General features: G+C 40.1%; 2 protein-coding genes and 1 long non-coding RNA gene across 4 annotated transcripts; all 3 read right to left on the bottom strand.

Moving 5' to 3' along the window:
- Window positions 1–1,232: 1,232 nt before the first annotated feature.
- laptm4a (lysosomal protein transmembrane 4 alpha) lies at window positions 1,233–20,182 on the bottom strand. 2 transcript variants are annotated; one of them, XR_014602521.1, is made up of 8 exons: window positions 19,990–20,182; window positions 16,608–16,728; window positions 13,065–13,141; window positions 10,389–10,511; window positions 9,936–10,031; window positions 9,452–9,550; window positions 8,229–8,557; window positions 1,233–1,821 (listed from the first exon to the last, which is right to left on the bottom strand). XR_014602521.1 is itself a non-coding variant. In XM_084081839.1 (7 exons), exons 1-7 carry the CDS (start codon window positions 20,116–20,118, stop codon window positions 8,483–8,485), a joined length of 720 nt encoding a protein of 239 aa, XP_083937965.1. In that variant the 5' UTR covers window positions 20,119–20,182; the 3' UTR covers window positions 7,613–8,482. The 2 variants fall into 2 exon arrangements, 1 of the variants encoding a protein (XP_083937965.1); XM_084081839.1 differs by lacking the exon at window positions 1,233–1,821 and having other exon boundaries at window positions 7,613–8,557.
- On the bottom strand, window positions 2,019–6,231 carry matn3a (matrilin 3a; the record flags this gene model as incomplete). The annotated part of the gene is given in 4 exon segments (XM_084081838.1): window positions 2,019–2,098; window positions 3,616–4,163; window positions 4,165–4,174; window positions 6,066–6,231. Coding segments are annotated over 4 exon segments (744 nt in total). The 3' UTR covers window positions 2,019–2,078.
- A 2,801-nt stretch (window positions 20,183–22,983) lies between the features above and the next one.
- Window positions 22,984–24,851, bottom strand: LOC311063930. Its single transcript, XR_014602656.1, has 4 exons — window positions 24,637–24,851; window positions 24,428–24,531; window positions 24,191–24,305; window positions 22,984–24,086 (listed from the first exon to the last, which is right to left on the bottom strand). It is a non-coding gene; the product is annotated as an uncharacterized lncRNA (long non-coding RNA).
- Between the last annotated feature and the right edge of the window lie 190 nt (window positions 24,852–25,041).

Below are 25,041 nucleotides of genomic sequence, written 5' to 3'. Positions count from 1 at the left end.
AATCCTTTGAAAATAGCAGATCTACAAGCTCACAACATGGCAAAGTGACACGTTTAGAGCTTGTAAATCGGCTATTTTCGAATTGCCAAAGTATAGCCTATACATAGGTCTGGAGAGGTTTTGTAATAATAAATAATTAAAATCTACAAAGTAACTAAAGTTTCAAATATAGTTAAAGTAGGCTACAATATTTCTCACAAGTCACAACGCATTGCTGATGCAAAGTGTTCTGAGCTTTTAGTTCGGCTATTTTTGGCGCGCCACACCTTCATACGGCGGAGCATAAATTAAGCATGCCCACCTGCCAAGTTTCGCAAATCTAATCTATCCGATTAATTGAGACGTGCCCATTCATTCATTAACACATATTTCAGCAGACTTGCAAATGAGTAAAGCTTTAAAAGAGCACAACATTCCAAAGTAAACCGAAATAACTGAGCAGAACGCGACCGTCGACCCCTTAACAGACGACGTCACGCTGGCTGCAAATGTCATACTGGCTCCAAATGAAACCCATTCTGTCAGGTCTCACAAGGACGCCCTCACAACAGGTTGAGAATTGATTGCATGAAACAATCACCTGTGCATCCTGTGTTAGTAAACAAATCATTGGTCTACACATCCACTTTTTGGAAAAAACAAAACCTCTCAGAATGGCTCACGTCTTCTTATAGTAAAATGTATACTTTGTCACTTAATTGAAAATGATAATAATAATTACAATTTTTATATATAAGTATCTACTTTCACAATGAGTTTTAGTTTGAATACCTGGCTCTAATTAATTTATCAGCCTCTGGTTTCAACAGTGATTTGTGGTATCATGTAGGCCTATGTATGCCATGTGCCTGTTAAGTTTTATTATTCTGAAAGTTGACTTTCAATAACAAAATTTTTATTTTAATAAAGATTCACAATAAAGACCCAGAATAGCCTAACAAATAACAGGTCCATTTGCTGCCTAGGGGCTGAATAACTATTAGCATCTGATTGCGGATTATGTATACATTTTGGGGGGTAAAGTAGGATTCGTTTTGCAATTGCAACAAAACAATGCAGTGTGAAAACAAGTTGCCCTAGTGATTATGGGATGCTAGGTACAGTAAAGCTTTTATATAATCTACGATTGACAGAAAGCATGTCGGTGTTGTTTTGTTCTTAAAACATGTAAAAACATTATAATAAAAACAAAACTGAGTCAAATAGTGGACACAAAAAAAATTAAACTTCTATTTAAGTCAATATGCTGAACACTAGGTTTGAAACATTCTGAAAATTAAGGAGAGGAATAAAGGAAAAGTAGCATGCACCTACTAATGTTCACAAGACACGCCAGGTGAGAAAACATCAGAAACGACTCAACAGCGCCCCCGTCTTTCTTTCCTGCAACTTGGTCTCTGCTGGAAAACCAATTCCTAGTTTTGCTAAATACAAGGCAGTATCACAAAGGAGATTGATGAGCATGGCACACTGGGTGTTGTACTGACCCACAGCAAGGCTAAATAAATAACAGGACAGACAATAGTGCTACAAGCTTCCCCATCAAAGATTTAAGATGGAATAAAATCTAAGTTATTACTAAGGGAAAGAAAGAACCCCCTACAATTCAACAATAACAGAAGTGTCATTAGTGGATTGTCATAGAGTTTTTTTTATGTTATTGCATTTACATTTCATATCAGTCTACTGTAGGTAAAGGATGATGTTGGCTTGATGATAGCAATGTCAAGCAATGAACATATTTCACAATTATCCCTTTATGCTAAGACATTAAAGACACAGGGAAGATAGGTTGATGTCTTTCGTCACCTTGTTAAAAACCTCACATAATTATTCTACAGAGCACTCAACCTGTCCCTCCTTAATCCTTTATCTACAAAATTGCATGGAGTAGGGCCAAACATGACATTTGAGTGGTCATTCACTAACACAGACAGTGGGGATAAAATGAAGGGGGTGTGGTGGTAATGATGCTGGGAAGTGTTAATCAAGAATGGCACAATTGAATATGACGGTGTGGGTTATTTAAGCTGGCATGTAGGGAGGGGGGCTCCTTCTCTGGCATCTTCATTGCCATCTCATAGGTGGGCAGGATGTACTAGAGGGAACAGAAAAGAATATCTATAATCACAATATGAATTCTGAGGTAGAATTCTTCTTGCTAGAACTCCAGATTCAAACTTCATCAATTCTTTAGCAGTGAAAAACGTTGCACAACGTGACGTGTTTTGTGAGGTTGTGGATTGGCTACTTTTGGCGAGCGACACTGTCGTGTGGCAGAGTATAATTTCAGCAGAATGCATGGTAAATTATTCTGAATTTGAGTGTGTTCCGTATTTTGCTAGATGCTTATATTGTGTAAAGGTGTATGTACTCAGACAGACGTTGCATGTTGACAGCTTTGCATTTCATGTCACATGATGACTGGTAGACAATCTAATGCAATCATACACCTTCACGCCAACTCAGCCATGGTCATATGCATATGAATTAGTGCACCATGGGTTGTACGACGAATAAACAAAACATAATGAATCGAAAAGAAAAAGTGCTCCTCGGAGCACAGGTAATCGGACCTTGCATTCGGACCGTGCATTCATGATTTGAGGCATTTTGTTCCAAAAATGTGTTTTGCTAAATTATACCTGCTGGTGGCGCTATAACAGGCCCATGTGAAAGATTTGGGGCAGAGGTTCTGAATAGGCATCCAGGGAGTGTGTGTGCACAGTTTCACAGCGACCGGGCCAACGGTGCCGGAGATTAGCTGCTAACGGACGGACGGACGTACGGACGGACAGGGGGTAAAACATACTTTCTCGCCATGCCTTTCAGCCTGGCGGAGACAATAAGCACAGGGCAAGTCAAACTTCAGACACACACACATGGAAAAATGCAAGTAGAGCCTCATTTGTACAAACTTCTACAATCAGATAAACGGTTCAGCATCAAATCCATAGTAAGAAGAGACATTAAAGGGGAATTCTTCACATTTTTATCTTGTGAGAAGAAACCTTCATCCACAAATACGTTTTTTCTTGTCAAATACATTTTTTATCTCAATGGGACTTCATGATAAAATGAAGCCAAGGTAAAATAAAATTAAATAATTAAATGTTTAATGCATGTTTTTTTATTTTCTATAAGCTATAGTCAGCTATTTAAATTCATTTCAGTCAACTTGCATTCCTGAGTGATTATTGGTGAGGCTCTACTGCATGATGAAATCACTGGAATTATTTCATAATATAAAAACAACAAAGGTTCAAAGCATTGATGATGCTTTGTTACAAGTTTGTGATTTTGGCCAATACTTTACAGTGGGATTAAATTAGCAAATAGAAGCTACTATTAACACATCTGCAGTCCATGTGGGGGTGGGGATTATATTATTTGATTATTTATTATAATTTTATTTAGTTTTATATTTGTCCACATTTTACATACAGTACGTACATACCGAATGTGGTGTACACTTGACCACATACTTTTGTTTTTAATCACTCAATATAATTTATGAAATGTTCATCGCCCCCTGTAGACTGGAGATGTCCACTACTGAGGAACTACAACCTATGTTAGCAGGACAAAGGTCTCCTCCGCTCCTCTTAGGCCTACCGCACAGAAACTTGGAGGTGAGCTTCTCAATAACGCCATAGGTCTCCACGTAGAAGACGTGCTCAGGAATGCACGCCATCAGTTGCAGGGAGCGCAAGTCGGCGCGGCCTACCCCAACGGCATAGATCTCAATGCCCGAAGCACAGGCCGCAGCAGACACCTCCTCCACCTGGTCTTGAGGTCTTCCATCGGTCACGATGATCGCCACCTTAGAGATGTTCCTGGGATGGGGCCGGGTGCCAGACTGCACTGTGAAGGCTTCATTCATGGCTGTCTTAATGGCAAGTCCCGTCATGGTGCCGGCTGCTAGGGGCTCGATGTTGGAGATGGCTTTCTTCATGTCGAGCACATTCAGGTGGTCTTTGAGCCGGAACTCCATCTTGACCGTGCTGGCGTAGTTGACTACAGCCACTCTGGTGGCATCTGCTCCTACCTCAAGTGTGTCGACCATGTCGGCCAGGAATATCTTCACCTTCTCGAACTCACCGGGACGCACACTCCGGGAACTGTCAATGATGAATACCAGATCCAGTGGGTGGCTCATGCACCGAGTCTGTTTCTGATGATCAACCAAAGGCACTTTAGTTCCTTTCACACTAAAAGCCAAATGTGTTATTCAATGAACAACATTCATTTAGTTCGGGCTGAATTTTGTGAAAGATTGTTCAAATTGTTTTGGGATGCATAACACAGCATCTTCGAGTAACAGAAGGAAGCTGTTGGCTCTCACGACCAATAGTTGTGCATCGCTGCAGTGGTAAAATGACAGACAGGTTAGCTTCTAGTAAAATGATACAGTATGTCATAGGAGAGCATACTGTATCTCCTTCAGTAAACAGTTCACCACAGACTTTTCATTGATCATGTTTGCTTCTCATTTCCCTCTAAGCAAAAAGTGAGATTCCCCCAATGATCTCTCCTGTTTCCTTTCTCTACTTTCCTCACAGCTTCCTAAAACAGCAAGTTAAGACTATTCTGTTCTTATTTTGTAGGTTCAGTTAGTTTTAACTATGTCCTATTTCTCTGGCCCATTGAGCATTGAAGCTGTACTTGTTATAGTTTTGCTTTGCAACTCATTAAGTGTAATCCTGATGTTTTTTTATTCTTTATTTTAATCTCACCTCCCTGTCAAAATTAATAGTATTTCATCGACTGAATTAACGTGATCTCTTCAATAATGTTGTTTGCACATCACTATTATTTGTCATATTAAGTCAATAAAAGCTGAACTGGAAAGCAGTGAGGTAGGCCTACTTTGGTTGGGTTGCAAAATAAACCTGACTAGGGATATTCTACCTGGACTGATGGTGGTGATGATGCCGCTTTGGGTACTGACCGGTAGCATCAGGGGAGTGGTGGTCTCCACTGGTGGCACAGTAGTGGGTGCCAATGTAGTCACTGGTAGAGTTGGTGGCACAGTGTGATGGTATACCTCAGTTGTTGCTGGCAGAGTTGGTAGGGTGGTGGGGAGGTATACCACAGGGGTAGTTGGCACTGTAGGTTCTGGCTTAACCAGTGGTGTAGATGGGCACGGACCTTTAAATTTGTAATGACCCACTGCAAGAAATGGACCTTTGACTCTTTGGTGGTGGGCTACTGGTGGAGATGGGCCTTTAAATAAGTGGTACATATGTGGCTGCAGTGGCCCCTTGAAATGATGGTGGTATGGTGGCATAGGGACTAAAGGTCTGTGGTAAGTTGCTGGTGGAGATAGAGGGATGGGTCGATACGCCAGCTGTGGTGGCATCCTCGGTGGCTGGTGGTGGTGGTGGTGGTGGTAATGACACCCTCTATACCTGTAATCACTGCCATGAACTATGGGCCACCAGGAAGGAGAAGCGATAGAGTATATTAGTATACTAGAAAGTTGTCTTTTGTGTATAATATACTACTACAGATAATGAATTTTAGTAAGCTGTCTGTGTAGTACACGATTTTGAAGGGCAGAGATAAAGGATTAGTCGAAGCATGAGTATATTTTCAGCTGCCTGTGTGTCGTTTCATAAAAGCTGATGGATTATAAGGAGGTGCTTGTTAAACTAATTCAGTTGTTGATTCTATGCATGTATTCTTGGTAAAAGTATTGTGAACTTCTGTTATAGCCTAATCAATAGTTACGTTTTTTGGGCAATTTTCAAACTTCCATAGTTTTTAGTAATTTCCATAGCTTTACAACTTCTTTAAAAAACATTAACCACTTGAACCCCAGAATCCATATTCTGGGCCAAAAATAGCTGATCTTGTGAGCTTGTAGATCAGCTGTTTTTGAGACAAGATATTTTGCGTAGATGGAAAAAAGCAAGTACAGTTGCAACTCTGGTCTGTTTTACTAAGAATAGAGAGGTTTAAGTGGTTAGAGGTCAAAATACTGTAAATGCTACAAATATTACAGGAAAGTGTGATAGAAAAGTATAAATCTGTAGGGAGAGCCAGCCTACAGTAAAACTTACTGCATGGGTTCAGGGTCCGATGCGGTGGTCTTGCAATATTTCTGGTTTGTGCAAAGCTTTGAGCAGATAGTTGCTGATGATCCATTCCGTTAAGCATGTATGTTGCCAATACATCAGGCAACAGGAGCGAGACACAGTAGCAGAGACTCCAGAATATAGACTTCATTATGGCAGTATAATAGTAGCCTAATCTGTTCAGCTCAGCCTTCGCCTGAGAAAGTCTCTAATGCTCTCAGCTTGGGCCGCGGAGCAGACACATTTGAGGAGCTTTGACTCAAATACGTCAACCTTTTTGTCCAATCCAGACGCGGAGCGAATAGCCTGTCATTCATTCCACGAGGTCATGTCAACAACATGCCCATCTCCACTCTGCTGTTTGAAGGGATCAGTTATTAGCAGTGATGGAAGAAGTACTCACATTTTTTACTTAAGTAAAAGTATCAATACCCTATTGTAGAAATAGTCTGTTACAAGTACAAGTTCGGAAAATTTACTTTGAGTAAAAGTATAAAAGCATTGGCATCAAAATGTACTTAAGTACCAAAAGTAAAAGTACTCATTATGCAGAAGGTCCCATTTCACAAGTTGTCAAAAGTATACAATCCTTTGAAAATAGCAGATCTACAAGCTCACAATGCGTCACAAAGTGATGCGTATCCGATTAATTGAGACTGAGACAGACGTCCCACATATTTCAGCAGACTTGCAAATGAATAAACCTTTAAAAGAGCAGCATGCCAAAGTAAACCAAAATAACTGAGCAGAACGCCTGCTAATTGAAATGGGCGTGTATTCACATCCACTTTGAAATTGTTTTTGGAGGGAAAAAGAAACCTCTCAGATGGGAAGTCTTCTTATTGTAAAATTAATACTTTGTCAGTTAATTGAAACTGATAATAAAAAAAGGATTACACCAAGTAGCTACTTTCACAATGAGTTGTTTTTAAATATTTAAATATTTAGAATTGTAATACAACTCTCTATGGTCAGAATGGCTCAGACATGGTCACCGTACAGGCCACTGAATGACCCAAATTAATGGATAAAACCCTGTAATCGTGATGCAACTAACCATATGATTTGGTACAATATATATTTTTAATATTTATTATTCTTATTCTTAGTTTATGCACCTGTAATTTATTTATCAGGCTCTGATGACATCAGTGATTTGTGGTATCATGCATGTCATTTGCCTGTTAAGTTTTTATATTCTAAGTTGACTCTCCATAACATTTTATCTTTTAATAAAGAACAATAAAGACCCAGAACAGTTTATAATAATAAAATAACAGGTCCATTTGCTGCCTAGGGGCTGAATAACTATTAGCATCTGATTGCGGATTATGTTACATTTTGGGGGGTAAAGTAGGATTAGTTTTGCAATTGCAACAAAACAATGCAGTGTGAAAACAAGTTGCCCTAGTGATTATGGGATGCTAGGTACAGTAAAGCTTTTATATAATCTACGATTGACAGAAAGCATGTCGGTGTTGTTTTGTTCTTAAAACATGTAAAAACATTATAATAAAAACAAAACTGAGCCATAGTGGATAAAAATGTTTTGAAACTTTTATTTAAGTCAATATGCTTAACACTAGGTTTGAAACATTCTGAAAATTAAGGAGAGGAATAAAGGAAAAGTAGCATGCACCTACTAATGTTCACAAGACACGCCAGGTGAGAAAACATCAGAAACGACTTTACAGCGCCCCCGTCTTTCTTTCCAACTTGGTCTCTGCTGGAAAACCAATTCCTAGTTTTGCTAAATACAAGGCAGTATCACAAAGGAGATTGATGAGCATGGCACACTGGGTGTTGTACTGACCCACAGCAAGGCTAAATAAATAACAGGAGAGACAAAAGTGCTACAAGCTTCCCCATCAAAGATTTAAGATGGAATAAAATCTAAGTTAATACTAAGGGAAAGGAAAAAAAAGAAAAACACAATTCAACAATAACAGAAGTGTCATTAGTGGATTGTCATAGAGTTTTTTCTTTATGTTATTCCATTTACATTTCATATATCAGTCTACTGTAGGTAGAGGGTGATGTTGGATTGATGATAGCAATGTCAAGCAATGAAAATGTTTCACAATTATCATTGTATCATTAAAGACACAGGGAAGATAGGTTGATGTCTTTCGTCACCTTGTTAAAAACCTCAAATCATTATTTTCATCACCTTGTTAAAAACCTCAAATCATTATTCTACAGAGCACTCAACCTGTCCCTCCTTCATCATTTAATTTATCTACAAAATTTCATGGAGTAGGGCCAAACATGACATTTGAGTGGTCATTCACTAACACAGTGGGGATAAAATGAAGGGGGCGTGGTGGTAATGATGCTGGGAAGTGTTAATCAAGAACTGCACAAGTGAATATGACGGTGTGTGTTTTGGCGATGGGGGTTATTTAAGCTGGCATGTAGGGAGGGGGGGGCTCCTTCTCTGGCATCTTCATTGCCATCTCGTAGGTGGGCAGGATGTACTAGAGGGAACAGAAAATAATATATATAATAACTCCAGCTTCAAACTTCAGCAATTCTTTAGCAGAGAAAAATGTCGCACAACGTGACGTGTTGTGAGGTTGTAGATTGGCTACTTTTGGCGAGCGAGTATAATTTGAGCATAAATGCATCACTCAGAATTTTGCCTGTAATGTCTGCTTTGGAGCACCAGGGGGCAAACTGACAGCTCAGGCGTCAAGTGGCACCGAAATGAAGCAGTGAAATATACTGTACTGTATGTAGTGAATCAATGAATAGGAACTGGTGCAATACTGTCAAGTCACCTTTATATGTATAGCACATTTAAAAACAAGAGAAGTTGACCCAAAGTGCTTTCAATTCAAAATAACATCATATAGACCCCATAAAAATAAAACATAGGTAAAAGAAACATACTTTTAAAAAAAAAGCCATACTGGCATAGAGTTTCGGCACTCAACCTCTTGTTTGAGTTGTTTACGTTTAGGTAATTTGATAGTCTTGTTATGACAGACAACACTACATATCAGGACAGTTTAAGATACATATTGTTATAAATTGTTCAATAAATGAATGGTGTTTCCAAAATAATTGAGTAATCGTATTAAATTATCAAGTTCTCGATATTGACCAAAATAATCGCAATTATCATATTTCCATATTTGTGTAGCTCTACCCAGCACGAATGAAGCAACTGCTAAGACTTTGCTCTGCACTTTCTGGGATGCTTAGATTGAATGAGTGTGAGAGGCATGCCAACTGCTGACTGTATTGCACATTGTGAGAACAGAGTGAGGCACAACTCATCCCACGAGACTCATATGAATGTTTATAACTATATCACAGGTCAATCATAAATATGGATGAAGAGAAGCGAACCCCGATAGCCAACATACCTGGGGTGGAGCCTCAAAAGCAGGGTAGACGGCAATCTCGGGCATGTTCCTGTTGTTGATGTACTTGTAGCAATTCCACACACAGTTGATCAGGTAAGCCTAGACCAAAAAATGAAAAGGCAAAGTTTAGTGCCAAGACAAATGCATCATCCGGACATGTTTTATGAGTTTATTCAGCGCTTAAAGCTGCAAGACACAGAATACATTGGGAATTGATTTTCATGTACATGTTGTCCTCATAATAGAACAGGCTTTAGATTAAAAGGTCCACAAACTTGACCTAAGGGTTGTTACAGATCCGCACAAAATAATTATATAATTATAATATTATAAGTTTAAAGAGTCAAGCCTAACAAAAACACTGATATCAATTGCCGTTACATGCATCCTTAACTTCAGATCAAGGTACCGTACTCTACTTTGAACATATGGGAGTAGACAGTGTTTTCAATGAGTCTCACAGAGGCATTTAGGACAGCATTACCTTGAGGATGATTAGGAAAGCAAAGAAGACCAGCACAAACAGCAGCAGACAGCTGGAATCCAGGGACAGCAGGTTGTCCTTGTAGGGGAAATCCGGCTGAGAAGTAATGGAATACGCTCAATACATTTTTCGAAGGAGAAACAAGTTAAACAAAATCCATCTCCACTTCTTCTATGCATTTCTTCTTCTTATAATTGTATCAACACATCTTTTCTCAGTTTGTATGTTTGTTTGTTCTGTTTGTCCACATCAACACGTATGATACAGCCCCACTAGCTACATATGCCCATGTTCTACCACACTCAACTTTACATGATTGTACTTATGCTGCAATCATGAAGCCATAAATATGTGCAGGTGGATAATTATTGCTGGCAAACAGAAAGCTTGACCAGGTTTTTCTTTTCCTTCACTCATTTTAAAAATGTTCATAGTGTTAAGAATAAGACTGACCAACTGGTCCAGGTAGTCCTTAATCCTTGGCAGGTAGGTGAGGGAACTGATGGCAACCAGACAGCTCAGGGCAAAGTCAAACAGCTGGTAGCAGAAGAATGGAATGAGCCAGCCGTCACGATGCTGAGATGGGTTGGAAGGAGAGACGAAACAGGTATTGCAAGATCAATAAGGTTAGGAGGACCGTATTATAACACTCATTATCATATAAAACTCAGCAACAAGTAGTACACTTTGTACACTTAAGAGCAAAAATACAGTGTTTTGCCTCCTCCCGGTGTAGTGTGCTCAGGCCTCCAGATAGAACTTTGTCTTTTGTCTTTCTAGTTTTCTGAAGCCCTCTCAATATTGTACCAAATCATATGGTTAGTTGCATCACGATTACAGGGTTTTATCCATTCATTTGGGTCATTCAGTGGCCTGTACGGTGACACGTCTGAGCCATCCTGACCATAGAGAGTTGTATTACAATTCTAATACAACTCTATGGCTGTGACTCAAGATGAAAACCTTTGAGGTTGAACTAGTTCAAGACTGCATGGATATGCTCACATGATCAATCACACAGATGTTAAGGACAACGTCATCGTTTGAAGACAGCACAAATTCCTGGTAGGAAAGATTTCTTTGTGTACAGTGCTAATGCTACTTAATTAAAAACATTTACTCCTTTATGCTGAGCTAATTATGTTGCAAATATAACTTGGTGCAGTGCTCTGTCTTTATCTTGTGTGTGCACGTGGGAAAATGCAATTTTCTGATGAGGCTACTACTGTGCTGCAAGGTGAAGATTATAACAACTAGTCCATACCCGGGGATGTGCGCAGCCAAAGTATTTGCAGACTTTTAGTTATGTATGGGCATTGGGCAAGGCCTGTGTTCGATGTCTGCCTAGCTGCAACAGTTCCAACTGCGACCCGTCCCCGCGGACCCACAGCGAACACACACTCACGCACAGACTTGTCGCTCCCACAACCATGGGAAGTTGATGTTTAAGCTGTTTGAGTGAAGCTATGTGTGCTAATAATAAGAATGTGGATTAGAACATTGCGTGTGTGAATCTGCATGCTAATGCTATGAAGATGATATCCAAAGAGCCTTCCTGCTCAAAAACACAGTGTGTGTGTGTGGACACGGGCCGTAAATGAAAGTCCTTTCTAAGTTTGCAGCGTTCTCTGTCTGGCAGTGGCCGGCACTCGGTAGCGTGCAGTAATTCCACAAATGAGCAGTTTGATCAGCATGTGGGGCTGTAACCATGGCGACAACAGATCCCATAACAAGAACTACGAATCACCAGTGTTTACCAGAGCAAAACGCAAATAAGCAAATAAACATCTTGAATTGTGGCGAAGAGAAAAGCGGGCTTCCTCACGGTGTGCATATGCTAATGGTCAATGGCCGTGTGCAAGTTCAGAGCAATTGCTCCAGCCACTGAGGAGAACCAAGCAAGACAGACAGGGAGTGTGTGACTGACTGACAGACATTTCTTTCTCTCCACAATAGAATAGTGCAAGTACAAGTATCTTAGCTAAAGTGTTTGTTCCAGAGAGCTACTGTACCTTTGTCTGACAGTTGAGTGGGCATGGAATGACAACTTATGGATTCAACTGACAACGGTGCCATGTTTGCCGGTGGTTTACAGCGGTGAAACATAACATCTTAGCGAGCAAAGGACACTGTCGGATCAAAGGGTTTATATGGGCACAGGGTACTCTCAACTAAATATCAGTGGAGAGTCTGCCGTTATAATAACTGATTTAATAATAATTGCAGAATATAGGCGGGTATACATTTCTCTAACATGACCAAAGTGTTCAATATCAGCAATTACAGCAGATAGTATGACAACAGATATGATGCACTGTCTGCCACACTGTACTAAAACAGGGCATCTACCAGGGCCGTCTATGACCATGTTCTTGGACAGCTAAAGAACATTCTACAGACTGCTGATGTGCACTAAGTGCTACAGCAGCAGCTACATCTCACGCTTTAGCTGTGCACACAGTCATCCAAAACTAGGGTCTTAACTCAGGTCCACATCAAAAGGCTAACAAACCTTTTCATCCTGATGCAATGAGGCAAGTCTGTGAGGTGAAGATGATAGGAATAAGAACAGAACATTATGTACCAAACTTTCACATAGATAAAAAAGAAATCCTATGAATTAGAATTTCTTTTGAACAGATGAAAAGAGTAGGGGGCAGTGACGTTTCCTTTTACCTCTTCTTGACATATCTAGCTCTGTGGGTATCTAGTGCTATTAATAGACCAAGACTCAACAGTGAGACATTTCTTAAATAAGGATAACATATTTAGACCACATATTTGCATAACAAACACTACAGAGATGTATTGCAGACACCATATGCTGTCAAGGAAATGGCATCCGATACGTAATAGGGATGCCATCCAAAAATCGAATTTCTGAATATTCTTGGCAGTTTCCAAATCTCTTTTTTTATAATAATAATTATTATTATATAAATAAATAAACAAAATATACTATTGTACAGTCAATTACTCTACAGTAGTATATAGTATATTGTTCACACTGTCAGCCATTTGATATAAAACATCTTTGCTAGAGCAGTAGTATATTCAGATTTGATAATCCGTTTTTGGCATCCCTAATATCCCTCACACTCACATACAGTCACATACACAGAAACTTACAGTAATAGCTCCATAGACCATCATGGCACTGATTGTGAGCATCAGTAGAGAGATGGCAAATCCAACATAGGCATTCTCTGTGTGCAAAAGAATGAGAACAAATAAGAAGAATAGTTAATCAAATATTTTACAATTAATGCAATTGTGACTGCAGGACAATGAGCGTTGGCCTCATCTCTGAGAGGGAGCATTGATTTGCAAGTAGGAGTACAGGAGAGACTCAAGGGTTCCAGTCCTGCTTTGCTAGCTCTTTTAAAGGCCTGCTCAAGGGAGCGATTAGCTACTCCGTCTCAGCATCAAGTAAAAGACACACTGAAACACAGGCTGGGATAATTAAAAGGCCTGCCTTTTTGCACCCTCCTCATGTTTCAGTCAAATGCTTCCGACTGTTCTGCCTGTTGCACTGTCGAGGTTCACACATGAGTGAGTTAATGGAGGAATGTTGGACAATGCTGGGGAGCCTTACATTATTTATGGGTATGAGCAGGATGCTGTTCTACTTTACATCACTACGTGACATGATCATACAGTACGATGCCAACTACAGGCGTAATCTGCAGGCCGGCATTGGTATACATACAGTGCAGTTGTGGCTGCACTTGTGGATCCTACATAGTGCCATTCCATAGGCTTATGGTTATGCCATTCATCAGATTATCAAAGGAGTTTCTGAGTCTGTGTGCAAACAGGATGTTACAGAGCAGATGTTGCACAACAGTGAAAGCGCCAATTGCTACTCCGAATCTAACAGATTACGACATGGTCATATTGTGTCGATATTTATTGAGTAAGGTTCGAGATGTTTCAGCATTTGTATTGTTTTCAATTACACTTCTCTCTCTATTTTGAACATCTCCTCCGGAAATACTCTTTGAGCATTTATATTTTTTGATAGATTCTTTGATGAGAATGGCCTAATACAATAGTGCCGTTTTGTTCTTTGGTCTACATATTTATTAAATCTACTCTGTACATATTACCTTGGGAAAACATGTTTTGATTGTTGCAGAAATTCCCTAGTACACTATTCCTTGTTTTAGCAACAGTTTTGTATTGGTCATTGGTAGTAAATGTGTCTTTTGTAGTTATATCCGACTACTACTAATGATTACTTAGTACTATTTGTGAACTTAATATAGTTTAATTTATACCATGGCCACTATTAAAGAGTGTATTGCCCTTATAAATAGGTACTAATATTCTAATTAAGTTGCCATGGGGGGTAATCGACTGAGCTGTGCAAAATAAATAAAACCATGCACTTTGGTAATTAACATCTGAATCATGCACCTTTTTTTTATAACCACAACATGTCGTTGATTATCGCTTACTTAATATCGATATACCAACATTAGGTGGTAGGAGACATCTAGTTGGAACTTGAACCTTTTTATTATTAGTTTGGGATCTCATATGTCAGCTGTATTAAAACAGGCCAGGGCTCAAACATCATTCCCACGTTTTATCTGTCACTAATGTAATTTGAACATGGCCTTAATCATGAAGACAAATACAACCCACGTCAAATAGAGCTACACTAATTGTTGGCCATAATGTCAGCCCAAACAGTCTGTGAATGCTGACATTGTCTCAGTTGGCTGTAGACAACATCCTGTCCTGTCTGTTGGCATCAGTCTGTTCTGTTGTGTGACACTGTGACAGTCAGATGACCACAACCTTTTTTCTCTTCTCTCCCACTAGGGCTGGGCATCGTTCAAAAACTGCTTGATACTGGTACAGATACCTTGACTTAGATACCGGTTCCTGAGCGATACATTTCCAAAATTACATTACACATTAAAATGAACAAGACTAGTAACTGTTTATCAATTTTAATTGAGGAAAACATTCAGGGTAAGCAGGATTAAGTACAAACAGCATCTGCTAACAGACTTCTGCTGCCTCACTGGCAAGCATTGCCACGACTTGAAAAACTATTGCCTGATATAAACCTTTTTTTCAACAAACAGCAATATTTAACAACATCTGATAACTTATATTAATAATTTCATACATAATAGTAGGATACTATAAAGAACATTGAAGCATGACTGTTATTGTGGTTGCACCTAGAGTAGAAAGGCTGGGCAAAAGTATTTGTCAACTTGCGTGCCCTGCCATAGTATGAATGATGCGGTCTTGTCTGAGAAAAAAAAGAACATTTAACACCCATGACGGATGTTTTAAAAGAACGCTCCCCACCCCGACCACAAAGCACCCACACTCTCCAGTGGATGTAAACTTAACTCGTATCTCACAGTGACAAATGCTGCGAGTGTTGTCTGTTTGCTCGGGATCAAAGCAAAGTTTGTTGTTTACCCAGGGTGTCGGACTAAGCACGAAGCTTGTTTCCAGCCGGACCCTGCATGGAAGCCTTGCTCAAGGGCTATTCAGCGGTTATTCATGATTGATGTGATGAATTGGGGAATCGAACTAGGGACCTTCCGGTATCAAGGCCGCCCCTCTAACCACTAGGCCACCGCTGCCACTGAAAGAGGGTGAAAGAGGGTGAAATGATAATGATATGGCAGATGAGAATATTATCCTGCACAACCTGGAAGTATTTATTTGGCGATCTGTGGGGACATTTGACAGATACAGTGCAATCCTCTTTGCAATGTTGTGCTCTTAAATGCACGTTCATGAAATTAGCCTGTAGATATTGAAATTTGGTATCGAATGCCACGATATGTTCTGCTACTCGATGGTATCCAAGCAGTTCGGTCGGTGCCATGACGGTATCGAATTTCGGTGTCCAGCCTCATCTCCCACTGACTGATTTTCAGAAAATGAAGAGCAACTCAGCCAACAAAATACACGGTCAGAAAATGAAGAGCAACTCAGCCGCTGTCTGTAGAAGCCCTCCTGGCATCTTAATCCTAGGTTAAAGCAGCCCCTGCCTTAAATGCACAAAGGTCACTACCATGTCCGAGGGTACAGTGTCGCTTTAATGTGTCAGAAGAATACCAATGTGGAATGTGGCATTTGGGGCTTTGTTATCAGTGAGTTAAGTGTTTGGCTCTGGGAGGACAACATGAAAACGTACACCAGTATCACCTGTCAAGCCTCACCATCCAACTGGCCAAGTGGACCAGTTTCACTGCAGTGAATGAAAAAACAAGAAAACCTTTTTCAGACACCAGCATGAACACAGTGCAGCACAGTTCTGCCGTCTTCACGAAGTTATTCTCCACGCTGTTAGAGGATACTCAGCATTAAAGTAGGAAGGCCACAAAAGCAACCTTGCATAATGAAGCAAACTGCCAATTATGGCACAAAACAATCCTTATTGCATTCAATACGTTGTACAAATGCCTTTATTATTATGCATGTTTAAGAATCTGCACCTGTCATTAATCCAAGTCTTTTTTTTTTAGTTGAGCGGGCAAATGATTTGGACAAATCTGTGTTTTAGTGCTAACAGCAACTTTACAGGTAATTCCAATACATTCAGTGATAATACCAGTTACTGGGATATCCCCCCCAGGAAAGAAATTACAGACATAGATGCCAGATGCTGGCATAACAAGTGCCAATGCTTACCAGACATCCGGTCTGAGGCAAAGCAATTGTCAATGACCTCATACTGCAGATCAATGGTGGGCACATTCTCCGGATGGGTCACGGCCACCGTCAACAGGATGCCCATCAACAGGTTCACTACCTGGAAGATATGAAACACAAGCATGGATACATTTGAGCCAAGAGCGATGAAAAGGCAGGCTTAATTCAATGGCATAAGACTGTTTTGTAGTTAGGGTTAAGCTTGTATGTAGGTGAACCTTACTTTCATTAATGAACTTCCCTAGACCTCAGTTCAGTCCTTACACTATACAGTAAAGCATGTCCAGTTCAATAGGGTGGAATTATAATGCAGATTAAATTAAGCACACAGCCACACACCAAAGGGATTCCCGTTTGGTGTGTGTCCTTCTGACTACTCTGCTACACTAGGGTTTTAGCTTGCCTTAAGGTGTGAAAAAGAATGTTCAAAATTGTTGTTGGATGCCTTGAATGCATGATATTTCACCCAGAGTTGGAATGCAAAATAAGAATGTACAAGAGCTCAATTATTCTATTAAATAAGTGTCAATTACACACCAATAATATTTGAGTCTTCCTTGATGCATTCACACTACCACGTTGTACACACTGATTGGCTGGACAACTATTTAGCTGCTGTTGTAGACATCTGCTCTGTTGTGATCCTAAAAGATATTCTCTAGTGAGGTGGTGACTTGTCAGTTGTCCCCTGCAAGCGAGCGCAAGCTTGGGGAACAAGATGACAGCAACATATTGTCACATGACATGTTCTTAAGTTTATTAAGCACATACAGATAATATACATTTGCAGAGGTCACATGCGTGTGCCCGGAATTAGGGCTGCACAACTAAACAAGTTTCAATCATGATCACGATTTTGGCTTCCCACAACTAAATGAAAATGATCGTCATTTATTGATGAAATGTCTATTGACATTTATTGATGTGTAGCAGATATTTAGCACAATGTAAAAGTAAAAGCGGTGCTCTGTTGATTTAATTTAGTGCAAAGTTTTGGTATTGATTCTGAGATGCACAGAATTTACAGTAGATGAATAAGGAGGACCAATTTGATTTTTTATTCAAAAGATCAGACAGTAGCACTAAATGAAAGTGAAACAGTGCTATGTTTATGTGACAGTACTGTCCAATACAAATATTTTTGTCACTAAAGTCAATGAATAATCATTTTGGCCATAATCGTGCAGCCCCAGCCAGAAGATTATGAACTTTCCTTGACTAAATTGATAGAGAGGTAAGCTAGACAAGAGTACAGGAACAGACAGATTTGGTACAAACTTAGCCTTGATGCAAGACTGACATATATTATGGTCATGACAGATGACCGTCTTGTGATCCAAGGCTAGTACAAGGCTAGTACAAACTGTATTCTGGGTATAAGTGGTAAAGAGAAAAGTACATAAGCAAGCCCATTTAACTATGTATAATTACACAGCTTAATAACCATTAAGTATATTGATAAGAGATTTTTTAATGTTCGAAATAAATAAACAAACAAACAAACAACAAACAAGTATGTTCAGATACTGGGATGGGTAAAACATCTCTAAATTGATCACAATTTGCAACAGTTACACTTTTAGTTTGGTAATTTTGCATTTTGATCTCATTGGCAAGAGCATCGCGTGGCTCATGAGAAGACAAAATGTTCGCCTAATAGTTGGTCGGGCATGGGTTTCAATATTACGACTTAATACAGCAGGGATTGTTACGTAATGTGAGCTTGAAGGGATTAACGCAACTGCATGAGGGATCCAGGGTTGGGATCATAATAACGACAGAGCAACATCACAGTGATACATCTGCCATGAATCACCACTGGCCTCACACAAACCGTTAGCTACGCAACTTAACCACTTTAACCCCAGCATCGGTATTGTGGGGGAAAGCTTTAGCTGAAAATATCAGATCGACAAGTTCACAACGCTATACGCGTACAGAAAACTGAAAACAGACACGATAACAGAAGACACACACACTTGTAATGAGCCCTGAGGGACTCCAGTTACCCATGTGGGGGTTTAAGTGGTTAAAGAGTACTGCATAGGAGCATTATGTATGGGACAAGCATTGAGATTGGATATTAATCCAGTTTTCCATTCCATTCCAGGTGCTGGGCCCAGATGGATGATAGTGCTGGCAAAACGACAGTGTTAAGAAGGTCGTGTATCGGTGTTGCCATGTCGGCGTATTATAAGCGACGTTGGGCTTGTTTTTCTGTAAAGTTACTTGTAAATATTGGAGGTTGCGGCTTTTTGGGCTTGTTTCTAAAGTGTAGTAGTTGCTTATTTGGGCTACTTTCCTAAATGTTGTTTAAATCAGTGGTTCTCAAACATTTTCATGACAAGGACCCTCAAAACTTAACATGTATTTGGCCACATATCTGAACATATTTTGTGTCAGGGAGGGACCCCCATACAAGATTTCTGTATTTAAAATATTTCTAAAACACTATTTTTTCCAAATAGCCGATGTATTCAAAGTGGTCATCAGGCTTGTTTTCATAGACCTGGTTGCGTGTTTCTCTCGCAAACTCTGGCAACACAGTCGTGTATGTGGGCCGTTAGTAACTTAAAAGCTAATTTAACAATTCGTCGCGCGACCCTTTATGGCTCGAGAAAAACGACGTCTTTTCACCAGAATAAAGCGCTAATGCGCGTCGTGTCGACACTTTATTCAGCCGAAAACACGCCATTGTTTATCGTTGGAGAACTTAAGCTAACGTTACCTCTTCTAGCGCAACTCAACCTAGCCACAACTCAACGCTTCAACCTAGTGTTGCCAGGCTTTGAGAGAGAAACAAGCAACCAGATCTATGAAAACAAGCCCAAAAGAAGCGACTATTTGAAAATAGCCGAGCTACATGTGAGCTTGTAGATCTGCTATTTTCAAAAAAATAAAAATCATCTTGAAAAAGAAAATGGTAATTTTGGAATATTTTATTAAAATTTCATAACACAAATATTGTATAGGAGGGGGGGGGGGGGGGTCCATGCCACAAAATATTTTCAGATGGGGGTCCGTGGGGACAAATACATATTTATTTAGGGGTCATTGATCATGAAAATGTTTGAGAACCAGTGGGTTAAACCATAGGGTTAAACAAGTTAAAACAACATTTGGAAACAAGCCCAAAATAAGCAACTACACTTTAGAAACAAGCCCAAAATAAGCAACTACACTTTAGAAACAAGCCAAAAAAAAAACACGCAACCCTACCAATATTTATAAGCAACTTTTACAACAACAAAAAACACACGCCCCAAAGTCGCTTATAATAAGCAGACCTGGCAACACTGGCTGTATCCGAGGTCGTTGGCTAACAGAAGCTAGCCCCTACACAGCCAACATGTATACGTACCATGTACCATGTCCCCAGGATGATGGTGCCCGTCCGCACATGGCAGCATCCACAGCATCGTGTGGTGTACAGCCGTTCTCGGCTGGGTTTGAAGTGATGCATGTCCTCTAATGTCGTTGGCACGAACATGAGGAGATGATGAGGTGCTGCTGCTGCGAGGAGGAAAAGCTCTCACGATCCGACAACAACCACCACGGACTGAACGCCACGCCCACTTCTTTGCACTGAGGCACCCCCCCCTCCCAACATGAACGACACTGTTAAAGCACTTGGTTCTCAAACTTTTTCATGTCAAGGACCCCCAAATTGACACTTATTATCCCGCGGACCCCCATTTCAAAAGATATGCCAGGGACCACCATAAGAGAAGATTTTTTACGGCTCTAACAGTGATTCTCAACCATTTTAATTTCAAGGACCCCCAGTTTGACATGCATTAGGGCTACAGACTCCCATTTAATGGCATTTCTATCTCTGGGACCCCAATTCATATCGTAAAATCAATGTTAATTTAACTCTGAGAGTGTACATATGGAACCAAATGGACCCAAGGGTCCATTTGGTTCCATTTGTACACTGTCAGAGTTACCCATAAGGGTCCATTTGGTTCCTATAACTCATTTAGCTGGGGACCCCCTGGTATCCCCTCAAGTACCCCCGGGGGTCCCCGGACCCCACTTTGAGAACCAATGCTGTTAAAGGACCGGTCCGCGTTTTGTTTTTGATCATAATAGATTTAAGGATTATTATATTCAGTGGTGGAAAAAGTACTCACGTTTTTTACTTAAGTAAAAGTATCAATACTGCAATGTAGAAATACTCTGTTACAAGTAAAAGTTCGGTGTTCACAATTTACTACAAAAAGTACACAAGTATTGGTATCAAAATGTACTTAAAGTACCAAAAGTAGAAAGTACTCATTATGAAAATTGCAGATCTACAAGCTCACAATGCATCACATTATGAAGCATTGTGAGCAATGAATGTTTTGTAATAGTAATCCAAATCCAAAAGTAACTAAAGTTTTCAAATAATTGTTCCTTTTGTGCCCATAAATGGAGCTCTCTGATGACATGAGTATTATGGCAGGGGTCGGCAACCTCTTTCAGGTATGAAGGGGCCAAACACCCCAAGGATGCTTTTTCTAGTCTTTGGTCAGTGTTCAGAGGAGGGCTGTGGACAATTCAGAAACCTGCTTACCAATGACATCATCGGTAGGCAGGTTTGGTAATTTCAAACAATTCATTTTATTTTTTATTTTATTTTATTAATGCAAGAAGGCTTCTAATTCAGCATGCTAACTTTCCATGGAGAGAATGTCTGTAGCTTGGAATCCCCCTCGATTATGTCATTGGTATAGGCAGGATTCTGAATTGTCCATAGCCCACCAATGAGAACCAGCATTAAATGAAGACAAATTATGAGATAATGTTGAAAATGGGCGAAGTGCTCCTTTAACTAAAACTATGACTGGAACTGAAACTAAAACCATAAGTGAAAAATATATAGGCGGCTACAACAGTGTTCGTTCAGTAAACAAGGGTTTCCGTCTCTCAAACTTTTTAGTGAACAGAAAATATATTTTCAGGTTGGGATAGGCTACCAAATTCATCCAGTCAGGAGAGAATTCATACAGGATATAGGATAAACAAGTGTGATTGGAAGGAAAACAAGACAATAAAGAGTAGACAAATTGGAACCATAACACTATAGGCTAATTGAAGCTGGCTATCAAATCAAGTACAAAGTAGCCTACAGTACATCCCCAAAAAGGCATTGACTCACTCACTCACTTGCCTACCTAAATTGTACTGAAATATGGAATATGTAAAATATGGAGTTCCACACGACTCGAGACTCTGGCCAAGTAGGCTACTGACATATTGATGACCAAGTCTTTTGGTGGATCAGCAGGATGGTGAATTGGAGATTATGAATTAAAAAAACTAGGGCCAATGCCCGTTGGGAATACATGACCCTTGGTTATGCAATGCCTGTTATGCCCCTTTGTTAGGTCTATTATTATCATAGTAGACTACTTGGAGGCCAGTAGCTACTGTCATATTGATGACCTCTGGGATCTCCATATATGAACATAAATGGCACAAACACAGACAGATACCGAGATCAGTATGACAGTATGACCAAAAGAGGATATGAAAAAAGGTAGGATATGCACAACCCCACAATTCTTTGAACACGGTGCTGGACCCAAAAAATAATCAAGTTAAAAAGAAGAAAAGAAAAGAAGGGCTTCATCAGATACACAGGGACACAACCAGCCAGACAGACAGGCAGCCAGCCAGACAGATAGTTGAGACTCCAGGAAATAAGTGATATGCCATACATGGAGCTTATTCCTGTTTGCACCTTCCACTTCTTCACTCTTCCTGTCGCCTTCCTCGGTCATTTTAATTTTATTTGACTTGCATCTCACTGTGGAACTGCTGCCTTATAGAGAGATGAAATGAGTGCAGCTTTACAAGTAGCCCATGTTTCGTACCATGAGAAATTTGATCAAGCCACAAACATACATATACACATGGTGTCTGTTACCTTATTCTGACCAGTCCCCGGATCCAGAACCAGAACTATCTAGAAGATCATGTCCTGATCCATCCGAGATCAGTATATGACAGTATGACCAAAAAAGGTTATGAAAAAAGGTAGGATATGCACAACCCCACAGTTCTTTGAACACGATGCTGGACCCAAAAAATAATCAAGTGAAAAAGAAGAAAAGAAAAGAAGGGCTTCATCAGATACACAGGGACACAGCCAGACAGACAGACAGACAAATACATAGCTAGATTTATGGATTTATAGATATTTCTACACAACAGCCAATCCGGCCAACTTCCCAATCGGCTCATCACTCCCTCGAGGTCCTTACTGAGACACACGGCAAGTTTGAAGTTGATCAGTCAACCGGTTCTTGAGATATGTGGGGGACATAGATTTTGTGCATTTGCAAATTTAGATAGATGTGAAAAATATTCATAAAATGTGAAAGAAATCTTTGGGATTTCCTTGACCTACTGGCAGCAGGCACAAGATATTTAGCACAGATGATCGTTGCAGTTTGTCAAATTCGCCGTGGGTGGATACATTTGGGGGACATACATCACAAATCTAACCATGTCTCCTGTTATATTTTTGTACATTTATTGTATGTTTACACAACACATCACATGTGAGATTGTAGATCAGCTACTCTCACCACACAACACCATCCTATGTCAAGGCATAAATAAAGTCTTTGTTGTGACAAGGGGGTTTGTTCAGAACAGATACACATCACATTCAACAACGCTACAAATAAAGTCCCACGACATAATCCCCCAACGCATTCCTATAGTCAACCAACAACATAAACACCACAATAAACCCACTTCCTGCCGCCCAAGTGCATCATGGGAAATCAACAAAGTGAGCTTCAGCGGACACGCCCCTAGCATTCAGAGAGAATACTGCTAATTTTCAATACCTGTCCAATTTTTTAATCATTCAAATTTGGTTGGTTGGTTAATAACGCATTACTCTGGTGTGACGAACTGGGTATGGCGGCTTTCAGGTAGGAATTGCTTGGTATGCGGTGGTCTGTTTGGGCTTTCAGGTATTGCTTGGTATGGGGTGGTGTGTGTGGGGGCTTTCAGATAGGGATTGTTTGGCATGGGGTTGTGTGTGTAAGGGATTCCACGTAGGGATTGCATGGTATGGAGAATTAGAAGGGGGTATGGGGTGGTAGGTAGGGTGGGTGCATTCGGGGGTGAGATGTACCGAGCGACAGCAATTGTTCAAATAATAAGTAGTTCATATGCACCACCATTGGTAACTGTTAGGATACTTACTTCAAAATGTTTGTGGGAAAATTATGAATGGGCAATTGTTACATTCTACTTACAACAGTTTAAGCCATGTTGGGTCTAAGCATTTTACAATATGGATAGATCAGGGATTTCTGACATACTCCATTGGAAACCCTCCATTGGCCTAATATATATATCCTCCAACATGTTTCCGCTTCCTTTTATAGATTATTATTGCTGCCAGTGCAGCTGCAAATATCAGTCCTACAATTCCTCCTGCAATGATGCCTGAAAACAGGATATAGGACACAAAGTTAGAACACAACAGTAACAATGCATTCCATTTTCAGATTCAGTATTATTTATGCATGTGTATACAGTATGCACACCACCTGCAAGAATTTCTTTGTTCTCCAGGAAACCTTTGCTTTTCATAGCACCTTCAACAGTTGATCCAGTGTCATCTGCTGGCCAAGGTGTAATGTCAAAGATGAGGTCTGTGTCATCCTAATTAAGACATATAAGCAGGGACACTTGCATAACTTTATCTTAACTGTCCCCCTCATTTAGGATACAAGGAATTTAGGAAAATATTGTTGAGACACCAGGAAATAAGTAATATGCCATACATGGAGCTTATTCCTGTTTGCACCTTCCACTTCTTCACTCTTCCTGTCGCCTTCCTTGGTCATTTTAATTTGATTTGAGTCGAATCTCACTGTGGAACTGCTGCCTTATAGAGAGATGAAATGGGTGCAGCTTTACAAGTAGCCCATGTTTGGTACCATGAGAAATTTGATCAAGCCACAAACATACATATACACATGGTGTCTGTTACCTTCTTCTGACCAGTCCCCGGATCCAGAACCAGAACTATCTACAAGATCATGTCCTGATCCATCCAAGTGCTCTGGAGTTATAGTGATAAACTGATACAAAGGAGAGAGAAAAAGAACAAGGACAGTTGGACAGCACCACCACTACGGTGCTGTTTTGTGCGTATATCTGTCCTAAGAGTAAAGAGACAGGGTGGGGGTTGGGGTTCAGTAATAGTTTCTCTACATAGAACAATGAATCATTCCTGACTCAAGGTACAAAGTCCTTGTAAAGTTTCTATGGAAGCAACTATTATAGGCTACTATAACAGCACTTGATACGCCCATCATGGTGTGACATGGACTGACAAGTTGGCACACATAAGCCTGTCTACCAAAAAATTGCCCTGTTTAAATGATAATATCAA

The sequence above is a fragment of the Gymnoscopelus microlampas genome (genome assembly GCF_963454915.1).
Source record: "Gymnoscopelus microlampas genome assembly, chromosome: 16".
Classification (NCBI taxonomy): domain Eukaryota; kingdom Metazoa; phylum Chordata; class Actinopteri; order Myctophiformes; family Myctophidae; genus Gymnoscopelus; species Gymnoscopelus microlampas.
This window is presented reverse-complemented; position numbering and strand designations above follow the sequence as displayed.